This window comes from Sorex araneus, chromosome 1 (assembly GCF_027595985.1).
Source record: "Sorex araneus isolate mSorAra2 chromosome 1, mSorAra2.pri, whole genome shotgun sequence".
Lineage (NCBI taxonomy): Eukaryota > Metazoa > Chordata > Mammalia > Eulipotyphla > Soricidae > Sorex > Sorex araneus.
In genome coordinates this window covers 319,160,492-319,178,441 of record NC_073302.1, presented here as the reverse complement: position 1 = coordinate 319,178,441, position 17,950 = coordinate 319,160,492, and the positions used below count along the sequence as shown (strand labels likewise).

The 17,950-nt window shown below is 40.6% G+C and overlaps 1 protein-coding gene and 1 non-coding gene across 6 annotated transcripts in view; both read left to right on the top strand.

The window, feature by feature from the left end:
* The first annotated feature begins 207 nt into the window (after positions 1 to 207).
* Positions 208 to 17,950, top strand: part of PDLIM3 (PDZ and LIM domain 3) — a 37,044-nt gene continuing 19,301 nt past the window's right edge. For all 5 annotated transcript variants that reach the window (XM_055142572.1, XM_055142557.1, XM_055142551.1 and 2 more), the window contains exons 1-3: positions 208 to 391; positions 12,008 to 12,159; positions 14,462 to 14,546. In XM_055142572.1, coding sequence (XP_054998547.1) covers positions 299 to 391; positions 12,008 to 12,159; positions 14,462 to 14,546 — 330 coding nt within the window. In that variant the 5' untranslated portion in view covers positions 208 to 298. The remainder of the gene's footprint in view (positions 392 to 12,007; positions 12,160 to 14,461; positions 14,547 to 17,950) is intronic.
* Positions 4,296 to 4,399, top strand: LOC129401448 (U6 spliceosomal RNA). The gene has a single exon (XR_008628352.1). It is a non-coding gene; the product is annotated as a U6 spliceosomal RNA (small nuclear RNA).

Below are 17,950 nucleotides of genomic sequence, written 5' to 3'. Positions count from 1 at the left end.
TCCCTTGGACAGCAAAGCCCCCCGCCCCCGGGCCGGCTCGCGGGACAGGTGTGGCCTGAAGGGAGCGGTGGGAACGGGGCCCGAAGCTCCTCCCGGTCACTCCCGCGGGCAGGCGCGGCTCTTTCTTCCAAAGTTGGAGCTCTCCGTGGTGGGAGGAGGCGGGGACCCGGGGCGACCAGTGACGTCAGTGGGGAGCGGGGATAAAGCTCGGGGCCGCCGGCTGGGGCCGGGACGCTCGCGCTGCCCAGGGTCACTGCGCCACCGCCGGAGACGGAGGAGAGTCCGCAGCCGGAGCATCATGCCCCAGAACGTGGTCCTCGCGGGCCCCGCGCCCTGGGGCTTCAGGCTCTCGGGGGGCATCGACTTCAACCAGCCTCTGGTCATCACCAGGGTAGGGAGTGGTTCCCGCTTGGGCTCGGGCGCACGGTGCTTCCTCGTGGGTTGCCGATGGGGCGCTCACGCTTGGAGCGGCCGGAGCATGCGGGGAGGGTGCGCTTGGGGAAGGACCCAAAGGGGATGCCTCGCTGCGCATCCGCGGGACGTTCCCCCCTGGCTCGGGAAAGGCTAGGCGGCGCGAGGTGGGCGCCTCCCGACCCTCCCCTTCTTTCGGGGCCGGGGAGAAGCGCGGCTGACACCGGCTGTATTGTTCTGGGAGCTGGGCACCCGTCTAAAGAAAGTCGCTTTCTGGTCTGGGTGGAACTTCAGCAGAGCGCTGTTCGCAGGGCACCACCTGGGTCGGCCAAGTCGGAACTGCTCACATCAGCCCAGGCCAAAAGATGATTATGAATGTGTCTTCCTGGGCTTCCAAGCATTTTGGATCAATATTTTTCCGAAGCTGGGAACTTAGCTTAATTCCTCTAACCCAACACCTACAACTCAAACATCTATAAAGTACAAAAGAACAGATGAGTTCTCCATTCCTGGTTACTGAAAATAATGCCTGTATGTCCAAGTCAAGCTTTTTAGTATTCTCGGGACCAGTGTCTCCTCCTTTTTCCTACCTTGGACCCCTTGCAACCTTCCCGTGGCTTCCCAGTGCTGTTGGCTGGCCTCCTTGTCTCATACACTGGCCCTCCCGCCCACATATACTTGATTTTGACCTGTCGCCCCTTGAAGTATCCTGGGACTCACAGATGCCGAAATGGTTCAGAAGGAAGGAGTGAAGGTGGAAAGGAGGGAAAGAGGGAAGGAGGGGAGAAGGAGGGAAGGTGGGAAGGTGGGAAGGAGGGAAGGAGGGAAGGAGGGGAGGGAAAGAGGGAAGGAGAGAAGGAGGGAAGGAAGGAAGGAAGGAAGGAAGGAAGGAAGGAAGGAAGGAAGGAAGGAAGGAAGGAAGGAAGGAAGGAAGGAAGGAAGGAAGGAAGGAAGGAAGGAAGGAAGGAAGGAAGGAAGGAAGGAAGATTTCCAAGATTTCAAGATTTCCATGAGTAAATTCTAGTTGGCCTAGTAAATTGTTTTCTAGCACAAGTATTCTTTCATAATTTAAGTTGTTATTTCACTTAGCATGTAAGAAGTATATTACATGCATATATACTACATACCTAACCTAAAGAATACACATCCCAGATTATACTTTATTACACTATTTTCCCTCCTTAATGCTTATGCCATATTTTATAAATTATATTTTATCATCTTTCCAACAGAGATTTTTCAACAAGGTAATACCTTTTAAATTCTGCTCTTACATGCCTTTTAAAAATATTTCAAAGCACGTATCATATAGATGCATACCATGAAAAGTTTCAAGATTCCTTTTATGTTTTTCAAAATATAAACACATAAGACATGTGTTTCTGTATCAGACGTGAAAATTTAGAGTACCTTCCCACACACCACACACACAAAATGTTCCAAAGTAAGTTAAGCAGAATGAGCTTCAGTGATCTAGACCAGGCAATGCCTTTTATGGGTCTACCAAGGGAAATAGTTTCCATTATCTCGACTAAGAAATATTTTTAAAGTTTCTGAAGTATAGTTTTTATTTGTTTATATGAAAGTTAATTGTAACAAAGAATAAACTGTATTTTTGTTAAATCTAAATAAATCATTTTTCATAAAAATCCTTTAAGCAATGTATAAAAGTTTGTTACTCCTATGTAACATGTCAGTATGATTGTATGTTCAGATATTTAAGTAAATATCATTATAAACAGTTTATTTTAAAGTGGTAATAACATTTTGGAGTTGGACTGCAGGCTATTAGCAAATGTATTCATATAGTGAAAACTACTATTTGGCAAACCAGTTCTAGTTTAACTTTTTAAGACAATCAATTTGGACTATTCATGTTGATGTCTGATTTAATAATAGTGCATGACCATTATTTAATTAAACTAATCTTTTTTGTCTTCAATTAAGTTAACTCAAGGTGGGCAGGTAAACTAAACTGTTCTACATTCTAAATGTTCCCATAACCTTACTTAATAGATTCTTACTGAATACGTAAAGCATATTCACTTAAACCTTTGTTGCCTTAACAGAGTAGTCACATTTTAGGCAATATTTCCACTGAAATTAGAAGAACTTTAAAAAGCATTTGGAAAATATAGAACCCTAAATGCCCTTTTCCAAGTGCAAACTTTTAAATTATGGAAAAGATATAGCTTGAAAATAACAATGTTATAATTGTTATTCTTTTAATATATAATAGTACATTTAAAAGTTGATGAAATAAAGTTAGTGAATAAGGTTGTAAGTGTAATTAAATTTTAGCTTGCAGTGTAATCCTATAAGCACTTAGTATGCCCTGACACTTAAAATTCACAACAATCCTCTAAAAGTAGTATTAATAACCCTTTTTCAAGATGAGGATAATGAGACTTCAAGAGATTCATTAACCAATCAATATATCTCCTAGGATGCCAAAAGCTACATTTTGAAGTCCATCTAAGTGTAAAATTCTGCTTATTGTACAAATATTTCCAAATATCTGTATCATCTGGTGCCATCTGGTTTTGTGGATTTGGTACATTTAACTTCTACCCTTCCTTTTTATTTATTTATTTATTGCTTTTTGGGTCACACCTGGCTCTGCACAGGGGTTACTCCTGGCTCATGCACTCAGGAATTATCCCTGGCGGTGCTCAGGGGACCATATGGGATGCTGGGAATAGAACCTGGGTCGGTCGCGTGCAAGGCAAACGCCCTCCCCACTGTGCTATCGCTCCAGCCCCCCTACCCTTCCTTTTTTTCAACCATTGTTTCCATTAAGATTTCATCACTTCACAACTAGTTTCTGCGCCTTCTCTGCACATTCACCCTGTATGTTCCTACCAGCCATTCTGGGGAAACAGTCTTCCCCTTCTTTAAAACTCCCTCAACAGCATGACCAGTTATTACAAAACAAAGTGTGTTCTTTAGCACCGAAATCAAGGCTTGCAGAATGGGGATGGGGGCTGGGGGTGGCAGGAGGGAAACTGGGGACATTGGTGGTGAGAAATGGACACTGGTGAAGAAACAGATGCTAGAACATTGTATGACTGAAACCCAAAGTTACAAAGACAACTTTGTAACTGTGCATCTCATGGTGATTCAATTTTAAAAATTAATTTAAATACATATCTCTGTCAAGGCATGACTTTCATCCTCTATCCTGATTCAAGTTACCAACATCATTTTCTCCCTGTCTCCTTCATCTCTTTCTGTCTTTCTCCCACCCATTGATAAGAGGTGCCGCTGCCACTCCAGATTAGTTACAATTTCTCTAACATGACTTGATTTCAGTTATTATTTCTCTCCAAAACTTTCAGAATCCCTCTGTCCTCTGTTCCAATGCATCTCAACATTTCCTCAACAGCTCTTTGCCTTTCTTTGCTTCCCCTCTCTATCCTACCACTGGGTCACCTAAGTCATGTGCCATGTCCTTTATTAATGCAACTTTCACCTGCAGCACCTTGGGAAATCCTGGGGAACTATAGGGGACCTATATGGCCCCTGGTCAGAAAATTCTTCTCTATTCTATAGGAGAAATCTATTCAAATACTATGAGCCTAGCTTTTCCCCAGCAACAATTATTTCATCCATTTGATTACCTTTGATCTATAGTCTCATCTTTTATCATGTCTTATATCACAAATATATCCCACTGAATGTCTGCATCTCACTGAATCTCACTGAGTGTCATAAAACATGACATTCACTGTCAGGTTGGAGATTACTCCATTGTAAGCACAGTGTATATGCTACAGCATATATGTTGCAGAATATAGATTGCATTCAAATGACTAGATTGTTCATCTTTTCCATGAATGTATTATAAAAGAGAGAAGAATTATTTTCTGAAAAATTCCACAGTAGGCCTCTTCAGCAGTACATATACTCAAATCAGAACAATGCAGAGAAGATTAGCCTGGCCTCTGTGCATTTATGACATGTAAGTTCAGAAGTATTCCATTTTTAAAACTATTTCCAAAAAAATAAACTGAGAATTTTTTACTGATTTCTGCCTCAAATAATGTTTTGCTGTTTTTGAGCCACACCAGGGGGTGCTTAGGGCTTACTCCTGACTCTATACTCAGGGGTCACTTCTGGCAGTACTTGGGAGACCATAAGGGATGCTGGGGCTCCAAGCCAGGTTAACCATGAGCAAGGCGGAGCCCTCTGACCCCTAAATGATTTTTACTCTCTCTTTATCTTTCTCTCTCTCTCACTCTCTCTCTCGATTGAATCACCATGAGATATAGAGCTACAAAGATATTCAAGGAGCAGTTTCAGTTACACCATGTTCCAACATATATCCCTCCACCAGTGTACATTTCCCACCATCATTGTCCTCCAGTTCCTCTCCCAGCCCACTCCCCCCATCGTGCCTCTTTGGTAGGTACTTTTCTTCTCTCTCTCTCTCTCTCTCTCTCTCTCTCTCTCTCTCTCTCTCTCTCTCTCTCTCTCTCTCTCTCTCTGTCTGTCTGTCTTTCTCTGTCTCTGTCTCTGTCTCTCTTTCTCTCTCGACATTACAGTGAGGTTACCCTAAATAATTTCTTAAGTATGTAAAGAATTAAATTGCCTGCACTTAATGTCACAAAGTATTTTATAGATGAGATACTTTTTTGCGTCACACCCAGGGGTAAGTTACTCCTGGCTCTGCACTCAGGAATTACTCCTAGCAGTGCTCAGAGGACCATATGAGATGATGGAAGTCAATCCCGGGCCAGCTGCATGCAAGGCAGACGCCCTGTTCATTGTGCTATCACTCCAGCCCTTAGATTCTTTTTTTTTCTTTTTTTTTTAATTTTATTGAATCACTGTGAGATAGTTACAAGCTTTCATGTTTGAGTTACAATCTCACAATGATCAAACGCCCATCCCTCCACCAATGCACATTCCCCACCACCGATATCCCAGGTATACCTCCCCTTTCCCACCCTCCCCCTGCCTTCATGGCAGACAATATTTTCCATACTCTCTCTCTACTTTTGGGCATTATGGCTTGCAACACAGACACTGAGAGGTCATCGTGTTCGTTCCATTATCCAGCCCTTAGATTCTTGAGTCAGTTGAATCCCCTTCTCCTACAGGCTATACCATTTGTCCCTCCCTTACAAGCTAATGTTCCTAGAGATTGTTCTCTTTATGCTCTACTCAAGATAAGGGAGGGAGTGTCAAATATAATTCTCCATCAATTGAAATTACAATTCACACAATTGGGGTAAATAATTTCTTACAATACAGCTGTTTTCCCAAGTGAGAATTTGTGTCAAACAAAAACAAACAAAAAACAAGGAGAGATAGTATAGCCTAAAGCACTTGCCTTGCATGCAGCTGACCGAGATTCAATCCCCTGTACACCACGTGGTCCTCAGAGTTCTGCTGGTAGTAATCCCTGAGGCAGAGCCAAGAGCAAGCCCTAAACACCTTTGGATGTAGCTCAAAAAAATTTAAAAAGAAGAAGGAGAAGAAGGAGAAGGAGAAGGAGAAGGAGAAGGAAAGAAATAAATGATGTAAAAGAAATCAAATGCCAGTCTTAAAAAACTTTAGTAAATGATTGTGATACAATTTGTAGAAAAGCAGTTTCTAGGCAACCATGCTTTGTACTTTGTGCAATAAAAATTTAAGTTTTGGATATTTGGTTATTGAACCAAATTTCAATCTCCATATAAAACTGGCCTAAGCATTTCACATCTTTTAGTGAGGATTATTCTTTTCCTGGCAAGAAGGTTCTAAACAGTCTCTTTCTTCCTTAAGCTCTTGGACCACCCAGAGGTGGCTCTGCTATTGCAAATATTTTGTTTGCACAAATGTTCCCATTTGAAATAAAGGACAAGTTCTTCTGTGAATAGGATGTAGATTTACTGTGTACATCGAATACCAGCATGTCCTTTATCACCCAATTCCTTTTCCCTCTCTTCCCCACTCAGACCTTCATGTTCAGAGCTTATCCATGACCAAAGTCATTATAACTAGAAATGCTCTAGGGACTCAGCTACAAATAAGATGTTTGTGTGTTCTTTCTTCAGTTTTGTAGACCCCTAGTTTAATAGGAACTCTAGTTGAAATTAAAATATTTTAAGAAGTTTACAGTTTAATGCAATCTTTTTCCAGGCTGAAGCAAATATAGTAGCAAGGTTGATGTGAATCAAAACTAAGCATTTTCAGTATGGAAGTACTGGTTCAAGTGGTCATAAGATTCATCATTCTGCAACTTTCATGCAGGATGTGTTGTACACGGAAGGTTCTGTAAGAGATATAAAAATAATAAAGCCTCCCCCCCCCAGAAGCTCACTTATCTATAAACGAGAAGTTACATGTACAGAAACTCCCACAATACAACCTAAGATTTTTTTTCCCCTAAAGCTCAAAATGTATTCTCTTTATTTGTCTTCTTCCCCCACCCTACCCCCATGAACCATTTGATATTTAATGATATTTGCTATACATTGTACAAAGGACCTCATAGTGGCAATAGCTCCATATGCAACCAAAATGTAAATCTGGAAAATCAATCATGACTGAATATCACTGTGCAGATATTACATATGTGTATATCAGATATGACATTTCCTTTTGGACAAAAATTTGAACTTAGATGTTTATTTGTGAATTGATTTTTTTACTTCTAATGTTTCAAACTAATAGCCTTGTTCTCCCTCTTGGAGAACCTGACAAGGTACCAAGAGTCTATTGCCCTCACGGGAGAGCCTTGCAAGCTCCCCATAGCGTATTCATATCCCAAATACAGTAAAAGATATATACATAATATACATACCTCTTGGAGAGCCCAGCAAGCTACCGAGAGTATTCCGCCCACACGGCAGAGCTGGCAAGCTACCCAAGGTGTATTCGATATCCCAAAAACAGTAATGATAGGTCTCATTCCTCTGACCCTGAAAGAGCCTCCAATCATTGGGAAAGATGAGTAAGGAGAGGCTGCTAAAATCTCAGGGCTGAGTGTAATAGAGACATTACTGGTGCCCGCTCAAGTAAATCGACAAACAATGGTATGACAGTGACAGTGACAGTGATGTTTCATACTATTCCAATGTTTGAAATTAATAATTAAGTAAATTTTTTTAAGATTTTAATAATAGTTTATAAAATAAGAAGTGTTAATTTCTTTATAGCTAGAGAATAATTCATAGGATATAACTTAAAGCAAACTGTTGGGGTCAGAGCAATAGTACAGTGGGTTGGGCACTTGTCTTGTACACGGCCAACTTGGGTTGGATCTCCAGCAACCAATATGTTCTCTGGAGCACCAACAGGAGTAACTCCTGAGTACAGAGACAGAAGTAACCCCTGAGCACCACCTGGTATGGCCCCCAAACAAACAAAGCGAAAAACTCAAACTGTTCAACAATACACCAGATAGTTCCTAATGTTTTACTTGAGGCTGTCATTACTTAATTTTTTTCTCAACTTCCTTCTCCCAATCACTTTATTTAAATTTGTGTCTCTAAGATAAAACTAATATTCATCCCAATGGGTTAAATTGCTAAAGTATCAAGTTCTCATATGTCCTTGATCTTCAGTCTCATCCTTAAAACATTTATTGTACTATTTAAATTTTTTTAATTTTAGGTACCATGGTTTACAATACTGTTAATAATAGAGTTCCAGGTAAAACAGTCTCTCACCACACCCTTCACAAGAGTCCACTTCCCTCTACCATTGTCCCAGTGTTTCCCACCACCCCATAGTCATTTTATTTTCTGATCATCTATTTATAGGATTATTTTTCTGCTAGAAATAGTAGATAACTCTGGTTGAAGATGACTAGGGATTACAATGTCCCTGCCTTTGGAAGTCATTTAATAGCTTTATTTCTATTTAGAAATATTCTTCCAGACCCAGAATTGTTCAAAATTTTCCATTTCCAGTGTGACTTCCAGGAATTAAAATAATCTCGAAGTTTTCATTTTATTTAGCGACAATCTTTCAAAACCCATGCATTTATTTTTTACCTTTTGTAATCTGAATGTTTCTTTTTTAATTTAAACTTAAGTGAATATGTCTTAACATGTTGCTTTTAAATCTTCATTTAATCTATTTGTGTTCAATATACTGAAGATATTTAAGTTGTATAATGCTTAGCCTTCATTAAGAAAAGCCTACCTTTTTCTACTTATGGTTAGGTTGTGTGGAAGATAAGTTGATGTAGGATAACATGGGGTTTGTCCTTTTAGCCTTGCCTTAGGGAATATAGTTTACCTTAAAGCAATGTCCTTTCTGTATGGACACAGGAAGACAATATTGTGCTTGTAACTTGGGAGTTGATTGACTCCAATAATATTTACTCCTGGGCATCTGCTTTCTTAACTCGTTGCCCTCAGTTCCTAGCACCCCAAAAGAAGGATCCCGACAAGGGACAGGACGAATCCAGGGCAAGCGGTGAGTTATGTGCTACCCTGGCATCGAAATGGGCCAGGCCAAAGTGCCACAATACTCAACTATAAGTTGAGGGCATGATCATGGACAAATTTTCTCATGATCCAAAGGTAACGAAGAGATTAGGACCCTGCTGGGGTTAGGAAGATTAACCTGGCCTGAGGACTGTGGTCTGGATTATATAGTGAATGTCCTCGGGAAAAGCCAAACTTTATATCTCTTACTGTGCTCATACAGAATAACATTGTTAGAAATATTAGAAGTAGATTTACTATAACTATTTAAGTAGATTACTAGCTCACACCCTGATACACCCTTGTTTGGACCCCCACTCTTGAGTGGATCTCCTTAGATGAGATTTCCTTAGATGAGATTGTGTTAATCTCCTCAAAAATACGGTCTTACCCTTCTTTGTTGATTTATTGATGTTAAACCCACCTTTGTGTCACCACCCTATGTAGTTTACTATATAAACTAAGACTGTGGGGCACTGAGGGGGGATAGAAGAGACGGGAGAGATAGAAGAGACTGGGAGAGAAAGAAGACAAGGGAGACAAAAGAAGAAGGAGACAGAAGAAGGAGGCAAAAGAAGAAGGCAGAAGCAGGACAGAAGCTGCAGAGGTAGGACAGAAGCAAGGAGAGAGACAGACGCAGAGAGACAGATGCAGAGAGACAGATGCAGAGAGACAGGCACAGAGAGATAGGCACAGAGAGACAGGCACCGAGAGACAGGCATAGAGGAAGATCTAGAAAGAGATCGAGAACCGGGAGAGAAGCAGAGAGAGAGAGAGAATGAAATAAACTGATCGAGCAACCAGTTTGGCCTTCTTCCTTCCTTCGCCTGCCTCATCATCGCCATCAACCTCCCCCAGGGTGGGGAAGCGGCGTGAGACTACCGAACACGGGCAGCGGGAGAGATACAGCCCCGAGTGGCCCTCTTCTTTTTTGTGTTTTTACACAAGTTGGTATGTTTATCTTGTCCATAAATATTTTAAACAAAGATATGTGGTCTGCTGAACTTAGATATTGAGGTTTGCTAAGTTTGTAGCACAGAAGTAACCAATAACATTTTATATTTACCTCAAGCAATACATTTGCAGAACTCTTAATCATAATTTTGATTACCATGACAATTCTACGGCAGGTTGGAAAGAAAGTCCAACTTTCTTTCTTCCTCAGAACAGGAGAATCAAACTGTGATTTCTTACTAAACTGGCAGCAGCAAGCCATGTCACCAGCTCTTTCAGAAGGGAAATAGGAAAGGTGGATGATAGTGAATGCTGGAATCCATTTTGCTTCCATCCTGGTAACTTCTATATGGCACCTCCATGAAGAGAATGGATAGAAGAAAAATGAAAGACCGAAGAGATAGTGCAAGGGAGATGCTGCCAGACATTTGGGGAAATCTTACAAAAATGAATTTAAGCTCAAACCTAGAGGGTGAGAAAGAGAAATTGGGTAAAAAGGAAAGGGAGCATTTCGGGCAGAAATAAAGGTGTGTATATGAATTTCTGTGGAAGGTACAAATGCGGGTTAAAAGAGAAACTAAAAAAGAATTGGAATAGCAACAGTGCTGTGAGTGAGAGGAGACAGTAGTGGTATAAGATGGTGTTGGAGAAGGAGTCATTTACCATTTAGGTGAGTAAATAAGATTCATCCAGAAAAAATGGGAATAAGTAGGGCCATCAGTTTAACTGAATATTTGACTTAGGAATAATTTCAGATGTGTTATTCAGTCACTGTCACTGTCACTATCTCCCTGTTGTTCATCAATTTGCTCAAGTGGACACCAGTAATGTCTCTGTTGTGATACTTGTTGTTACAGTTTTTGGCATATCGAATATGCCACGAGTAGCTTGCCAGGCTCTGCTATGCAGGCAGGTTACTCTCAGTAGCTTGTTGGGCTTTCAGAGAGGGATGAAGGAATCGAACCCAGGTTGGCCTCGTGCAAGGCAAACTCCCTAAAGCCATATTTCCTCATTTTACTCCCCACCTCCAAAAAATTAAATGAGCTTTACTGCAGACAGCAAAAGTTGAATCCTCATTATTTTTCTCCTTTTTTCGGCTATCTCTGTTCAAAACCAGGATGGTTTGTCTAGAGTACTTGTATTTAATGTCATTTCTGATAAGTTCTAATTAAAAATGCATTAGCTATTTTTTGTTTTTTCCATCTAATTTTTTTTTGGGGGGGTCACCCTTGGTGATGCACATGGGTTACTCCTGGTGGTGCTCGGGGGACCATATAGGATGCTGGGAATCGAACCCGGGTCAGCCGCGTAAAACGCAAACACCCTACCCTCTGTGCTATCGCTTAAACCCTTCAACCCCTCTAATCTGTCCTTAATTTAGAGAAGAGACTGTGTATGGATAAAAAAGTATTCCTATGTCTGTGGTTCCCACACACAGACAAGCACTCTAGACGCTCAGTGCTAATTCATATCTGGCCTGTAACGGATTGCTCAAAAAGTTGAGCTGAATTCTTCCTCACCACTAGGATAGTGGCCCTGTGTTCCTCCATGCTCTGGTTCAGGGAAGCCACACTTAGATTTTGTGTTTTCTTCGAGTACAGGCTAGAGGGTTGCACTGCAACTGCAGCTCTCCAGAGAGTTTCTGAAAAGTTCTGAAAAGTTCTTATTTTGTATATATTAGTTTATCTCTTAGTAATACCACAGTGAATCTTTATTCATTTCTCTGCTTTGCAGGTACCCTCTCTTGTGAATTTGAAGATCTTACCTTATATAGAGGCTAATCCAGTGTGTTAGTCAAACATAAAAGCTCCTTTGATTTCTGGCTCCAAATAGAGAATTCTGGAGAACAACTAAGATAAAATTAAAAACTAATGATTTCATATAAAGCAAAGGAAGTATTTGAACAAGTAGTCATAGAAAATACTAATTAGGTCTCAAAAAATGGGGGGAATAGAGAAAAAGTCATTATAAATGAAATGTGGTTATTAAGAAACAAAATTACTTCACAAAAGTAATGGGACCTAAGGATGTTGGGGAGGGTGGAGGGGCTGGTCAATTCAGAGTTATTGTAAGTTAGACTTAAGATTTGTTGCCCAATGAAACGTTTATATAATGTTGCAAAGCTGAACTACAAATATCAGACACACAGCTCAAAATGTGACAGGATATTATGTTTAGTTTAGTTTTGTTTTTTTAAGCTGAGCTATGATTTCTTCCAGATCACTCCAGGAAGCAAGGCAGCAGCTGCCAACCTGTGTCCGGGGGATGTCATCCTGGCAATTGATGGCTTTGCTACCGAGTCCATGACTCACGCTGATGCACAGGACAGAATTAAAGCAGCAGCACACCAGCTGTGTCTCAAAATTGACAGGTGCTCTTTAATTAATGGTGTTTAAATTTGATCCGTTTGGCAAGAGAGCCTGAACCTGAACTATAAATGATTACATCTTTCCAGTGAGAACAAGTGTTAAAGGATCTAGAATTTTGAATCTTTTAAATTTATTTAGGTGCATGACTTACAAAGCATGTCAACAATTGAACTTAGGGCTTCAATGTTCCAGCTCCAATTCCATCACCACTGTCAGCATCCTGCCACCAATCACCCTGTCTCCCTCTTCCATCCCCCCAACCCACCCAGTTTAACAGGCACATTTATTTATAAGTTTAATTATTGTACTTTGAGTCCCTTGCTTATAGTTCTGTTGGTTCTAGTGATTTAGACAAATACAAATTTTATGTCACTTTGGTCTGTTCTTCACTGAAGTCAGTCAATCTAGTAGCTATTAAACTCTTTCTAGAAAAAATTTCTCAAGAATATCAAGAATAATAAGAAACTAAAAGAATGCCTTCCCTGTACCAGCCAGGTTAATTAAGTATGAAACTAGAACCATTGCAGGCTTGGGGAAAGAGATAGTCCAGTGGGCAATGTACACAGCTGATCTGGATTAAATTCCCAGCACCCCGAATGGTCCCAGATTTCTGCCAAAAGTGATCCCTGAGCTTAGACCCAGGAGTGAGTCCTGAACACACCTTGTGTGCCCCTCCAAAAATAAGAGAAAATAAAGAAAAAGAAAAGTATTAGCCATGTCATTATTTTTTTCTTTTTGGGTCACACCTGGCGATGGACAGGGGTTACTCCTGGCTCTGCTCTCAGGAATTATTCCTGTTGGTGCTCAGGGGACCATATGGGATGCTGGGAATTAAACCCGGGTCGACCACGTGCAAGGCAAACGTCCTACCCGCTGTGCTATCACTCCAACCCTAGCCATGTCATTATTGCACAGCACAGTAATTATTCTGTTTTATTAATGCAGTAAAGAATGGAACCCAAAGATTTTCTTAACAGAATCACTTGACTTTCCAAAAATATGTATATGTTAAAAATTTGGCTGTTGCTAATTTCCTCTATGTCCATGTACAGGATTAAGCCCAGAAGAATTTTCTAAGGTGTGAGGGTACATGTAACATGAACATATTCATTAATAAACCTTTAGTTTTTTTGGTTCTTGGGCCACACTTGATAGTACCCAGGCCTTACTCTTGGTTCTGCACTCAGTTATCACTCCTGGCAACCATATGTGGTGCCAGGAACTGAACTCTGGCCCCTGTGAGACATTTCTAAGCAAAACAATGACAGAAATTATCTTCTTGTCTTTTGGATCCTTTGCCAGCAGAGCCCTGATAGAAAAATGGACTCTGAAAATAATGATTTATTGTTACAGCTATAACTGTATAAATCCTATGACTATTTTATTTATAATGCTCTCTGCTGTAGTCCAGATTCGGGGACCAAATCAACTTTTTCCCTGTCTCTGCAGAACCTGACAAGCACACAGTCCCTTAGGAGCCTCACAATCCCAAATAGACACATGAGATGCCTTGGACAAAACACATTTCCTTAGGCCAAGAATAAATCCTCTTGGCAAAGTGTGGTCTTCTGTGATGGCCTGGAAAGGAAAGATGGAAGTAGAGACCTAGGGAATTTGCCCTGCGGTCATTTGGAGGGATTTTCTCCAGAATCTCTCCCTCCGGTATTGCCCTGGAGTTCAGGCTACTCCAGAAACCACACAAAGTATTTGACTAAGTCAGACTGTGATGACAAACATACCATACAGTGTGTGTGTGTTGGGGGTGGAGGAACTTCATCAACAAAACATTTCTTTCTCACAGTTATGGAGATTAGATATTTGAGATCTTGGTGGCTGTATGCTCAGGTTCCAATAGAAGCCCAATTCCTGGTGTGTCTCATATAGCCTCCTTGGTGCATGATCTCATGTCTTGTTCTCTTTTTATAAGGGTGTTAATTCCATCAAGAGGGCCTCTTGACCTAATCTAACCCTAATCTCGTCCCAAAGACCCCAGCTCCAAGTATCATCCCACTGAGGATTATGGTTTCAACACACAAATCTCAGCAGAACACAAACATTGAGTCTGCAACAGTCCTCCTATTTCTATTAATTCAAATTTCCCCCCAGGTCAATTAAAAAGTAATACTAATTAGATGAGAAAATATTGAATAACAAGGCAGGGATACTATTCTTGCTTAATTATCAAGGGTTCATACTACTTTCATGAACATTATAGGAAATCATTTGATAATTTATTTATAGGAAATTTTCTCAAACTAAAAGTATGCAATTAGAATTTGTAATTATAATTTATTTTATTTATAGGGCGGAAACTCGCTTGTGGTCCCCACAGGTATCTGAAGACGGAAAAGGCCATCCTTTCAAAATCAACCTGGAATCAGAACCACAGGTATGAAATTGATTTTATTAACTTTAGATATGAATTTTGAAGTGATTTACATTTATATTTAGTTTTAAATGAGATTTCTCTCAAAAGAAGAAATGAGATAGAAATAAATGAAAGGGGCTAGAGAGATAGTATAGCAGGTAGGGTGCTTGCCTTACATGTGACCAACCCAGGTTAGATTCCCCAACATCCCATATGGTCCACTGAGCACTGGCAGGAATAATTCCTGGGTGTAGATCTGGGAGTAACCCCTGAGTATTGCTGGATGTGGGATAGAAAGAAAGAGAAGGAAGGAAGGAAGGAAGGAAGGAAGGAAGGAAGGAAGGAAGGAAGGAAGGAAGGAAGGAAGGAAGGAAGGAAGGGAGGAAGGAAGGGAGGAAGGAAGGGAGGGAGGGAGGGAGGGAGGGAGGGAGGGAGGGAGGGAGGGAGGGAGAGAGAGAGGACCAGAGCAATAGTACAGTGGATAGGGCATTTGCCTTGCACGCAGCCAACCCAAGTTCTATCCCTGGCATCCCGCATGGTCCCCTGAGCATTGCCAGGAGTAATCCCTAAGTGCCGAGCCAGGAGTAACCCCTAAACATTGCCAGGTGTGACTCAAAAAGAAAAAAATTCCAAAAAGCAAAAACAACACTTCCCAGGATTATACCAAAAGGCAAAAAAGAAAGAGAGAAAGGAAAGAAAGAAAGAAAGAAAGAAAGAAAGAAAGAAAGAAAGAAAGAAAGAAAGAAAGAAAGAAAGAAAGAAAGAAAGAAAGAAAGAAAGAAAGAAAGAAAGAAAGAAAGGAAGAAAGAAAGGAAGGAAGGAGGATGAGAGAACAAGGAGACGGGGGAGAAAGAAAGGAGGGAGGAAGGAAGGAAAGAGAGAGGGAATGGAGAGAGAGACAGAGAAAGAGAGAGAAGAGAGTACACCGCTTGATAAAGCAGTTGCCTGAATTCACTCTCTGGGATTAACTTATAATGTCAATCCTTCCTACATCAATAAAAACAAAAAATATTCATAGGCAAACAGCTAGTTGAAAGACAAATATATTCTTTTCAGGAAGAATTTGTCTATACATGCAATCTCCTATTTTTTTACTTCTCATTATGAAATTCTGACAAATGATCATGAAGAAACCTAAGAAAGTTAAGATGTTAAAAAGAAGTAAAACAAAAATGGGGTCTAAGCATTTGAAACAGGTGTCTCTCGTAGTTAATGTGAACATTCTTCAAAGACTTCACTCAGATCTTACTTTATAGTCTTTTGCTAGCTTTTGATTCTAGCAATCTATGATTAAGTTGATTAAGTTTACCAAAAAATGTTTTTTTAATGGCATCATAGTGATCTTCTAACCATGGCTCTTGAATTACTAAAGAAAATGAACTTTTCCCTTGAGGCAAATGTAATGAGCTAAATTCATCTAATAATTTGATGCTTATCTGACTGTCTACTTTCAAAAGCTAAAAAAAAGAATGGTGAAATTAACCAACGCTCAATTGGTTGATTGGAATGGCCATTAAGATGTAATCAAGAAAAGGGTTTTAGAACCTCTAGTTGCCAGAAATTGCCCAAGTTTAGAGAGTCAAAGCTATAAATAAGTTGAATATCCTTTTTATTTTATTTTATTTTATTTTATGCAAACGTTTTATTTTTATCTATTTTTTTTAATTTATTTATTTTTAATTAGAGAATCACCGTGAGGGTACAGTTACAGATTTATACACTTTTGTGCTTATACTTCCCTCATACAAAGTTTGGGAACCCATCCCTTCACCAGTGCCCATTCTCCACCACCCGTAAACCCAGTGTCCCTCCCACCCTCCCCAATCCCATCTCCCCCCCACCCCACCCTGCCACTGTGGCAAGGCATTCCCTTCTGTTTTCTCTCTCTAATTAGCTGTTGTGGTTTGCAATAAAGGTGTTGAGTGGCCGCTGTGCTCAGTCTCTAGCCCTCATTCAGCCCGCAACTCCCTTCCCCCACATGGCCTTCGACTACAATGTAGTTGGTGATCGCTTCTCTGAGTTGACCTTTCCCCGGAACCTACACTTGATCTTAGCCAAAAGGCCGAGAAGCGATGAATATCCTTTTTAAAGTACATATTTTTACAAAACAAATTAGGTATTCCCAACATGTCATTTTTCCATGTATCTGCTGAAAGATGACTAAAAACACATTCCTAATGTATAACTAAGCAGTGATGCCCCTTTCAGTATTATCAACTCCTGACTTTGCCCTCAAATTTTCTCCTTGTCTCCACAAACTTTAATTTTCTTCTCTAATATATATGTAATGATATAAATATATGTACACACATTAGCATAACATGTATATATATATATCTTTTAAGGCTCTCAAGTATTTAAGTAAAGTGGCATAGAAAAAAATTTGGCACCTTTACACATGCAGCAAGACATTGAATCACATGAGAGTTCTCTGGACTCCAAGGCAGGCACTCTCCTCCCAGCATGCAGTGATCAGAGGGCCTCCGGCCTTTCTGCACAGTGAGATAGCAAGGGAAAATGGTTTTCTAGAGAATAGGAATCCCTCCCTTATTCTGATTACAAGAATCATTACAGACTGCATTGGATTAAGGCTTTCTTTTCAGTGAAGATACAATCTCCCCTGAGAAGAAATATCCCGAGTAGCTAAATTTTCAGAGGGAATGGAATTATTATATCTTATTATAGCAGGTAGGGCGTTTGCCTTGCACATGGCCAACCCGGCTTTGATTTCTGCGCCCCTCTGGGAGAGCCCAGCAAACTACCAAGAGTATCACGTCCGCAGGGCAGAGCCTGGAAGGCTACCCATGGAGTATTCGATATGCCAAAAACAGTAACAACAAGTCTCACAATGGAGATGTTACTGGTGCCCACTTGAGGAAATCAATGAACAATGGAATGACAGTGCTACCATGCTACATATCCTTGTGCTAGATTTTTAACTCGAGGGAAGAAAGCACTTGACTTTTAAAGCCACCAGGTACAAAGCGGAGAATTGGCTAGGCCCCAAAGGGAGTGAGGAAGGGCTGGAAAGGCTGTTTTCTTGAAGGCAGAAAGCTGAGTGTCTATTCTCTTCACTCGGAATCTCCCAGGCATAACACATGGTAGCAGGTGCTCAATATGGAGCTGACAAATGAAGAAAAGGAACTGGAGGGTCTAAAGATAAGCGGCTTTTTCTAACATTGTCCACGACAGATCCAGAGAACCAGTTCTAAAATAATTGCATGGCAAATAGTGGTCTTGAAAGTTGAGTGAGATCTTCAGGAAAGATAAGATTTCTGCCTGCAGAAAAGTGAACAAAAATGAAATTAAAGGCACGGGTGATAAATGTGATTACAGATCCAGATGTGTTGATAGCTTACCCTGGTGGGTTGGTGAAAAACTCCTCCAATAATCATGTTCTTTAATGGAAGAAAAGAGGAGAGAGA